Here is a 10,761-nt window from a genome sequence, read left to right as displayed (position 1 = left end):
ACTGATTTTACAAAATACTAGTCTACTAAAACACAGCCAAGACTGGTTACTTTGTAAAGGCCAGTTTTAAATTATTTGATACAGTGTCACTAGTGCACATGCACCACATCATTGTAACATCTGTATTGTTAGCAAGGCATGGCTGAAAGGTCAATATAATAAATGTATAATGTTATGAGATTTAAGCTATTTAGACTAAACATTTATGTTTTTGTGTTACAATCTGTGGTCATTCTAGAACAAAAAAAGCATAATTTAAAATTTTTTTTTTTTGGTAGTTATGAGGCCAGAATTTTGTTGGAATTTTCACAGGACAGATGCGAAATAATCTATCTGACCTGTGCCCTGGTTGTAAAAGAAAACTTTATGGTTAATAATAAGAACATTAAATAGTGTTCTACCCGTTGTGTATGTGTCTTATTCTTTTCTTTCCTGTTTGCAAAACAGATTGTATTGGTGAAGTATGTTTGGTGAGGGCGCTTGTCAGTTAATTTTGTGCAGCTGTCAATTTATTTAAAATGCAAGCATATTATTTATATAGGTATAATAAACTCAAAATTCTATTAACCCTTTCACTGTGCAATAAATTTTCAGGCTGATTCCCAAAAAGTGTCAATTATCTACCAAAAAAATAAAAATATGAATTTGACTCTTTGTATTAATACAGCTTTCAAGGAATATTACTGTCAGATATAGAAAATACAGCTTCTTTCAATATTGAAAAAGTAAAATAGCTTCTTTATATCTTGGATATTGTTATCTAAATAATTTATTTAATATTTTGTAATGATTTTGGCCTCTTATTGACTTTGTTTGTTTGTTTTGAATAAAACGCAAAGCTACTCTAGGGCTATCTGTACTAGCCTTCCCTAATTTAGCAGTGAAAGACTAGAGGGAAGGCAGCTAGTCATCACCACCCACTGCCAACTCTTGGGATACTCTTTTACCAACGAATAGTTGGATTGACCATCACATTATAATGCCCTCACGGCTGAAGCGGTGAGCATGTTTGGTGTGACTGGAATTTAAACCCATGGCCCTCAGATTGCAAGTCAAGCATCCTATCCACCTGACCATGCTATTGACTTAGTTTTACCTATATTTATGCCATTTACTGGAGAACACTTTCTTCTAATTTTCCTCAATTTTTTGTTTAAATAATTATTTTTTATTATCCATGGCAACCAAACAAAGCTTCCCTCTACTGAGACTATGGAGGAATATCCCCCTGTACATGAAAAAAATCACCAAACCTGCATGTGCACTGTCATCTATGTTCTATGCCATGAAACCTAGAGGTTTATATGCCTCATTACAAAATTGCCAACTCTGCAGGAACACATATAGAATCTATGGGGTAAATCCGAATATAGCAGACGGCGGATATAAATGTTTATTCGGATATATCCGACCTATGCAGCAAAAGGGTTAAAGTATGTTCAAGGTGATTGCTATTGATTATTTATTTATTTAACCAGTGTCTTCATGTTGATCAAAGTTGAAATGGGCAACATCTGCCTAGTGCAGTTCCTGTTTATTTTAACTTTGTTTGTTCAAGTTTATTGCTCTTTTGCTTATCAGCAACATTAATGAGGGAATACCAAAGATTGGTTTTCTGGATTACTATTTGAAAATTAGGAGACAACTACGTAATACTTGATCATGCAAGATCTGTATAATCATGTTTTTGGTGATATAAGATGTTTATTTCCTGCTTGATTTAGACCATTTTGAGATTAAATTGTCTTAGATTTAGTGAAAATGAAAAATTTAATATTTCATTGCCCATTCTCAATCTTTCAGTAACAATTTTGAATAGACATATGATATTATATATACTTATCAAAATTCTGCCTTCTTTAATGTTTAGTCAAACTACTGCATTAACAATGACAGTGTTTTGAGCAAACTTGTAACATTTAATTACTAAGATTTATCAGTATGTAATTGTATTGCAAAACAACACAATTTTTTTTAAATGTACATCAAGAAACTATATACAAAATTATAATGTGCTATTGCAAAACCGTATATCTGTTTGTCTTTTAATACACTTTGTTTTTTCAGCTCCAAACTAGAAAATGCCCATAAAGAGTACAAAAAAGCTATTGGTGCTGACATTGTTAGGTTTAATCCAGAGAAAAATGTTTTAGTGATAATTGTAAGTAGAACTTTAATTTTGTAAGTTTTTATTTTACTGTGACATATTTTATCTAACTTTTGAAACTTTATCTATTGAAAGTTATCTTTCTGACTTTATCTTTTGAAAGATAAAGGGTTGAAAAGTATATTGTCACAAATAAGATAGATGTTATGAATAAATTGATATATAGTTTTGACTACATTGCATCCTGATTATTTACAATTGTTGAAAATTAAGTCTAATGTTAGTATGTATAAAAGATGCTAGTTTAAGTATGTTTTTTGTTTCTTGATAATATATATTTTTTATCTGTACTTATTTTATAATATGTAGTAGGTTTGCACTGTGTTACTTTAATATGTGCTTGGTGTTTTCATAAAAGAGCACAATTCCAGAAGGAGTTTCAGATTTAAGATCTCAAGTACTAATCAGTATCAAGTGCATTTTTATTCATGACATTTGATAAATGTGGGTTGTGAACATTACAGTTGTTGTATTAATAGGGAAGATCAGAAGCCATGAGGAAAAGAGCATTGTTATTGATAGAAATGCATTTTCGAAATTTACGACAGAAAGTACTGTTAGTCCATAGAACTGAAGAAGCTGCTCGACAGTTGGAGGTAAGAAAGAGCAATGTTAAATTACTGTCTCTTGTACATCTTTAGGTACTTTTAAAGTAAGAATATGTTATGTCAAATGATGAAGTGTTTTATGTAACTGTGAATCTGGAATTGCATTATATTAAATATGTTGTTAACTGTATTCTGATTTTATTGACCTCATTAATCACCTATTTTGATAGAACAGAGAAAGATATTCTTTGACTGTCATTCAGAATTTTAAATTGAGGTAACAACTGAAACTTAACATTAGGAGTGTCCAAATGATATATCAGAAATTTTAAGCACTCATTTGATTAGAATATCAAGTGATATTACAATTATAATACTGTTAACTAATGCCAAGTCTTGCATACCATAATTTGGTTACATATTTTTATTTAGTTTTTCATATTTCTTTATTATCTGCATAAATTTTTTCAGTGAAGTAGATTTTATTGTAGTTTAATGTTTGTGGCTTAATTGTGGTTGTAAGTTATTCATTGCTTTTTATAAGTATTATAAGAGTAGTAGCAGCAGTAATACCGTCAGTACATTATAAGATTAACTCTAGTTCTTAGTATACTCAAGGGCAAAGGAAGTAAGAGATAAGGGCTTGTTATGCTAAAATTTATGCATTGCAGAGTATTTTTTGAGAAATAATGACAAGAAATTAAATATAATGCAAGTTTAGTAAATGCTTTAACATCAAGAAAAAAAAAATTTTCGAGCAGAAAAATAAAATATTGAATTCCTTTTGCATTACAGTACATATGGCCAAGTGTTTAGGGTGCTCGACTCACAATCTGCTTGTCGCAGGTTCAAATCCTCATCCCACCAAACATGCTTGTCTTCTCTGCCTTGGGGGCATTATAATGTGATGGACAATCCCACTATTTATTGATAAAAGAGTAGCCCATTAGTTGCGGTGGGTGGTGATGACTAGCTGCCTTCCCTCTAGTCTTTCACTACTAAATTAGGGATGGTTAGTGTAGATAGCCCTCATGTAGCTTTGTGCATAATTCAAACCAAACAAACAAAGCATTATAGTACATCATAGTAGGGATATTCTGTAAAATGTAAGGAGGCTGGTATTTTTATTTGGAGATCATTGGATGAAACTTAATGCTACTATTTGGAAGATACATAAAAGATTGGACTACTTTTGTATTTAAAAAAATATTTTAATGGTACATCTCCTTATAAGAGTTCTATAGAAATGGTAATTAAGTTCATATCTTTTTAAGTCTTTGAATAAGTCTGAAACATAAAATACAAAGCTATTTTTATTTTATAATTGTTGAAGAGTGCACAGTATTAGAAGAATATAAGACTTTTTCCAGTGGCAGTTCAGTTTGAAGCATATTAGTTTCAAGTTTTGGAGAAGTTTTGCTCTGATATCCTAATTTAGCTGTATAGAATAGAAACCTTTTGATTTATGAATAAACGTAGAGTGAAAGTTAACTTTTTAATAAATCTTAAAATGAAAGAAGTTGATTTCTTTTCATAACCTTGATTATATTTCAGAACACAAAACTGCATTCAAACTCAGGGTATGTGGAAGAATTCAGTGTAAGAGATGACTTAATGGGCTTAGCTATTGGAGCCCATGGGGCCAACATTCAGAATGCACGTAAATTGGATGGCATTACTGGAATTGATTTAGAAGAATCTACTTGTACCTTTAAAATATTTGGAGAGGTAATATTTATGGTAAAATAGTTTATTTACACTTAAATGTAGTGCATTGCAATATGAGAGTTTATAGTTATGATTGAAGAGTCTTTCGAGAAAACTTTTCATATTACAATGGGGAAAAAAAAATTTAAATTTCTGAAAGCTAATTACTATTTTAACAAATTAAAAAACATATTTCAGTCTAAGCCTTATTAGCTTAGTGTAAAAATAAATATTGAAATGAAATTACTTAGTGTAAAATTAAATTTATCATATGTGACTGAAAAAAAAAAAACTAACACTGAGGTAATTACAAACATAAAAGTAAGTTCAGTAAAAGGCTTGTAAAAGAAATGTGTGTTTCATTGTCTTATAGGTGGAAGTGTTATCCTATTAGTATCATAATAATTTTTACTATATCAGAATGCATACATCAGGAGATTTTCTTTAAAAAATAGGTATTTTGCTTGTTTGGTTTTGAAAGAAACTAATTCCCATAAACAAAATTGACGTGAAGATAGTGGCTTTACAACTTATTTTATATTTTGAAAAAGCCTACCATTATGTATGATAGATAACAACCATTGGTTTAGTAGTATGCTAACATTTTCAAAATGACGGGTAGTAAAGCTACCTAGTATATAGTTTGTAGTTTTTACTGTATCAGAGTAATTTTTATGACTCTTGGAAAAAATGACAAATGTGTTTCCAAACCAAATTTAACATTTTTTTGCAGTAGTAGTAATTCTCTTTCATTCTTTAGGTTTTCGTTTTACATTGAGTCAAAAAGAGCTTTTATTATATTATAACTACTCATTTTAAAGTTCAAGATAAACAAATGGTTTATCACAATTGAGCTCAATTCAGGTATAAAAACTAATTATTCAAAATGATTTGTTTTAAAAAGAAAACTAACAAAATGAAGAAATGTAATTTCTCAAAGGTTGTTGATGATTCATTTAACTCTTGGCCATTCAGCTTCTAGTTTTCTTAAAAGGTAATGTCGCTTTCGTCATATGTTGTTCCAAAAGTTTGTGTTTGATAATTGACACTAACTTTGCTTAAAAAGTATATAGTTTCAGAAAAACGAAATATTTAATTTTTATTTTTTTAACTATTTCTATTAAAAAAATTCGTTTTTTAATGTAGTTAGTTCCATTCAAACTCTGAAGAGTTCACCTACAAGGTGATTTTTATACGAAGCATAAAAATTATTTTTTTACCTTACTGTTTTCACATTTCATTTGCATAATCTCTATAACCTCATAAATGAATATCCAAAGTTTTTTAAGGTAAATCTTTATATTTTATTTTCCATTTTCTCTACTCTGTCAGTAACTATCTATTATCATTAACATGCAGTGTGATGAAATGTTTAAAATTATTAACAAATAGAAATATGTACATAACTTTCAACTCTTAGTATAAATTCACTATAATAGTTTTCTTTTTCTCGTATGTGTTTCACATTTATTTTTTCACTTGTAATATATTTTTAATTTCCTTTCAAATTCTTTATATTTTATAACTTATGCCGAAAGGTTTCATAATGGCCCATTTATTATTTACTCTTTGTACAAGTTGCATAATCTTGGGCAATAATGTTTGCACATGTACTGTGTTTAGATGTCTTGACGAGATACCAGAGGAATAAGTAAACTTATAAAAATCATTATACATTTCAAATATGAATTTTAAAACACAAATAATACATAATTAACTAAAATATAAAAGTAAAACCTAAATGCAATTTAACTGTTTATTGCCCTAATACATATAAGGTGAGAAACAATTGGCAAGCACTACAGACACCAGTCTCAATCATGTATTTGATTCATTTCACGCTGTTGGAAGAACAAATGTATAAGCAAAGGTTTCTTGTTACAGTATCATTCTTGAAAACAAAATTCTGTTCTTTAATTGGTTATAGGTATGCCAATCAACTTAAACTGTTGCTGAGCAACCAGGCTTTGATTTTGCAAGTGGGTGTGGCTTATCTTAAACTAAGGGAAAATTTTCAATGGTTTCCTGCAGGGAAAAATTCTTGGAAGGTCTCCAGACAGTAATAAAATACATGTGTTTGATGGACTTTGACTGTCTGAAATAACAGTCTATATTAGCTACTCAGTTTCTTGTATAAGAGCTCTTAAAAGTTGAGAATTGTAACCACAAGTATATCATGTGACAACAAAAGCTACAGTTTTTTAATTATTGTTTTAGATGTGTCTTTGTGAAATATAGGAATAAAACTTTGGATGATAAAGTACTTGATAATAATAACTTCCTTAAAATACATTGGTAGTAAAATGGATTAATTAAATTTAAATGTTGCACAGTACTATATGCAGAAAGGAATTTAAAAATGGCTCCAAAAGCTATAGGATTAACACTATGAAAAACGATTATTTGGTAAAACAAATCGTATGCAGAGCTAGGGAAACAAATATTGTCACAAGAGAGTGGATATCATTTCAAGCCACCTTAAGTTTGATTCTTATAGCTAAGCTGCACTTATGTTATAAGCATATTTATATACATGTAACCATAAATGGTAATTAATTACTTGTATCTCATTCCCACAATTTAAAACAAAGTTGATAGTGTACAGTTGCTCCTATTGCATCCAACAATGTTCCAATTTTTGCATAACATAACATTTCATTATTAAAAGAAACAAGTTCAGACATTGTTATCAGCGATGGTTCACATAAAACTGTTCATATAGAAACTTTGCAAAATGGTTTCTTAACAAAACATGTTTTCTCTCACAAAGTGCCCATGTTCATTTTACACACTAATGATTCTCAAATGGGACTCTCCAGACAGAATTGGATGAATCCTTGATAACATTATAATTGTTATGTAATTTAAGGTATGAAGTTTAATGTTTTAACAGGGTCGTTATTGAGTTTATTCCTTCATCTACAAAAGTTACTATAGGGGTCCACAAGGACTTCTTTTGTGTAGAAAAGTTTTGTAGAGGTGAAAGTGGTTGAGGAGTACTGATATACATGGTGTAGTAAAAACAATCAGTTTGTGTGTGTGTGTGTGTGTATTAATAAATTTGTAGCAAGTTTTTTCTGGTGCAGCAGAGAACAATACACAAAAATCTGCTTATCTTAGTCTAATGCTCAAGTCAAGATCTAAGCTGAGAAGTTAAAACTGATATCTAGATATTGGAAATGAGCATTTTTTAACATATATATATATAATTTGAAGTATGCTATTTTTGTTCAATATCTTAGACAGAAGAAGCAGTGAAAAAAGCCAGAATTATGTTGGAGTATTCAGAAGAATCAATCTTAGTGCCCAGAGTTTTAGTTGGTAAGTCTGTATAGTGAATTCTGCTGCATTTTGTTTTGTTTTTGTGTACTTATCAGTTGTGTGTGTGTGTGACAATTCAACAAAATTTGGTTGTATCTGCACATTAGAAGAAAAAAGGAAATTACTGAACCTTAGTCAGGCTTTTGCTTAAAAGAAATAGTTTATAAATTTTTCAAAAGAAATATTGCTTATTTTGAGATTTCCTTAGACAAAGAAATACATTTGTCATGAAAACTAGAAGTGGAATATCCAGAATCAAACCCATAAATTTAAAATAACCAACTGTATTTTTATAATAACATAACCACTGTGTAGTAGTGTATGTTCAAGAATACTTTGACAAAAAAGTTAAACGTGCATGTTGAGCATTAGGTAGAGAAGAATTGTGAGCCATTTATTGGTTAGAGTTGAAATGTAAAAATAAGGTTATTTCTGTTGCTCTGCTAATCTTTTCCCTTCATAATCCATCCATCACTTCACAAGTGATTATTGAAAAATTCTGCATTGAAATTAGGTTTAACATGATTTACACTTTATTGTAGTTCAGTACTTAAATATAATTTTACACTTATCTAAGGCTTGTAAATAAAACTCTTTACTGGCTTCCATCTCTACATAAGAAGAGATAATGGTTCTTATTTTCTATCTTAACATAGAACTCCTGTTTCCCGTATGATACAAATAAAATTTGACATAGGTTAACATTTGACACAGTTTTTCTCACTGATATTACATTAGTGATATCACTTGTCTTGATAGAGCAGATAAAGGTATTCAGTGACTGTATTCAGTTTTTTAAGATGTAGTAACAATATATATATATAGAACATAAAAATAACAGCTGATACACTATAGTGTCTCAATTAAATAATGCTAATGTGTCACAAATTTATATTCCCATTTGTCTACCTCACTATACTTCTTTCTACTTAATGCACGACCAGTAAAAAATATGGTGAACCTAACACATTGTAAAAGGTCTGATAGGAGCTGGCTCATCTTGCTCATTGTTTTCAGAATTGATAACCCAGAATGTTCCTAACCATCTTTGTGCAGTAGATTGGAGGCTTAAACAGCTGAAAGGCACTAGTTAACAGCAACTGCAGTGGCATATTTTCTATAAAGAAATTTTGGACCATGTATATTGATGTTTTCCCAGTATTTCTGTTAGAGATATGTACATGACGGGTAATCCATATTCATGCAGCATTTTTCCTATGCTGTTCCAATGTATATTTTTGCCTTAATAAAGTAAGAAGGGCATATTACTCACCCCTTGAATATGGCATTTCACGCACTAATTTTAGAAGACTCCCTCTCAACCTTGAAGATGATATAGGGATTCTCAGTCACCCAAATTATGCAGTCATGTTTAATGTATGCATCCTTTGGTATGGAAGGCTGCTTCTCAGAGATGTTGTTGTTTTTTAGGGTAGGGTCAATATGGACTCTTTGAGGCATGCCTGCATGTGTCTGATCTTGTTAAAAGTTGTTAGCGCATGAGCAGGCATTAAGAATTAGTGCTGAGATCTTCATTAAGAATCATTCAAACAGTTGTTTTTGGAATGTTTGTTTGATTGACTTGCTAAGGCTTCTTGAATCATAGCCATTTGGCCAGCATTGCATTTGTTATAACCACCACTGTGTTTCACACATTAATTGTCCTTTATATCACAGAATGTTCAATAAATTCCAGGAACTGGCATAAAATAAGTACCCCTTATGGGTCAGTATCTTAATAAAAAATATTAGGACACATGTCTGTAGTACCTGCATACTTGTGCCAAGTTTGGTCCAAATATCCATTGATTGTATGTGTGGTGGGGTATGAAGGAATGAAGAAAGTTTCAATCAAGATGCCCTCTGGGATATTGAGAGAGGTCAACAAAACAAAATCTGATGACAAATTTGGGTTCTGAAAACTTACTTCTGTACCCCATCATGCATGAGTGACCTGGGCTTGTTTTAATTCTCTTTGGTATTCTCTTGGCAGGAGGACTATGACATATATAAATAGGGATACCTCCTGAGTTTGCATGTCCAATTTAGTCCTGCTAGCTTCAAAACTGTAGGAGTAGTCTGTGGTCAAACAAACACACAGTGTGGACTAACATAAGATAGTCATCCAGCTAAGGGAAGTCAGTTTGAAAGTAATTACTGTTAAACATGGTACTATGGGTCATCATATTTGTAGCTCATCAATATAGAAACATGACAACGCACTCTTGAAGTTCTTGTAGTTAGGTGTTCAGTGGCACACCAGAGAACTGGACTTTCAAAATAATTTGTATATGTAGTTTGTTTATGGGTAATAGTCTTTGATTCATGGATAGCATGAACTTGATGTATTAACAGCTGTGATATTCCTTGTGAGTTTAAATTCCAGTATCAAGTAAGCCTCTACCACCTTCCAATACTTGGAAACATTTGCTTAAGAACTTTCCAGTCTTTGTTCTGCTACAGACTTTACCTTTTCTCATCTATGGCTTGTAAATTATCGTACATTTTCTCCAGTTAAATTATTAAGAATGTGGATTCCACTGAGACTTGACATTTTTGTACTTTAATGCTGAAGTGTAGCAAAAACAGACTTCCAAGTGAAACCTTTTAAACCTATAAAAACCTTTTAAATATAATAATTTTGCAACATTTTTGGATTTGTGTAGAGGGGAAATAATTCAGACTTCATTACTAGAATTATCAGAACTTGCATGTTCAATTCTCAGTCATCACAAAGTAATGAATTTCTTCATGGAAAGTTTACAGAATGGTATAGAAATTTACATAAGGTAGCCATTGTTCATTTGTGATAGAAAAAATTTAAAAAAATTAAAAATTATTAACTTAGTTAATCCTACTCTGTAGTCTAATGTAGTCCAAATCATCATATTAATGATTCAGCTACATATTTGAAAGATAGATGGACAATAAAAAAGCTTCAGTAAAGCTTAAAAAATATATAAAAAAATAGTTCAGTCTAAATTAGTACACATTTGTTATATATATATATATATATAT

General features: G+C 30.6%; 1 protein-coding gene across 5 annotated transcripts in view; it reads left to right on the top strand.

The window, feature by feature from the left end:
- The window catches only part of LOC106470508 (synaptic functional regulator FMR1-like), a 93,988-nt gene that overhangs the window by 30,872 nt on the left and 52,355 nt on the right, over positions 1 to 10,761 (top strand). For all 5 annotated transcript variants that reach the window (XM_013931076.2, XM_013931083.2, XM_013931069.2 and 2 more), the window contains exons 6-9: positions 2,068 to 2,161; positions 2,647 to 2,763; positions 4,270 to 4,443; positions 7,665 to 7,743. In XM_013931076.2, the coding sequence (XP_013786530.1) occupies positions 2,068 to 2,161; positions 2,647 to 2,763; positions 4,270 to 4,443; positions 7,665 to 7,743 (464 nt within the window). The remainder of the gene's footprint in view (positions 1 to 2,067; positions 2,162 to 2,646; positions 2,764 to 4,269; positions 4,444 to 7,664; positions 7,744 to 10,761) is intronic.

This window comes from Limulus polyphemus, unplaced genomic scaffold (genome assembly GCF_000517525.1).
Source record: "Limulus polyphemus unplaced genomic scaffold, Limulus_polyphemus-2.1.2 Scaffold105, whole genome shotgun sequence".
In the NCBI taxonomy this organism is placed as follows: Eukaryota; Metazoa; Arthropoda; class Merostomata; order Xiphosura; family Limulidae; genus Limulus; species Limulus polyphemus.
Note: the sequence above shows the minus strand (reverse complement) of the source record. Positions and strands in the feature narration are given on the sequence as shown.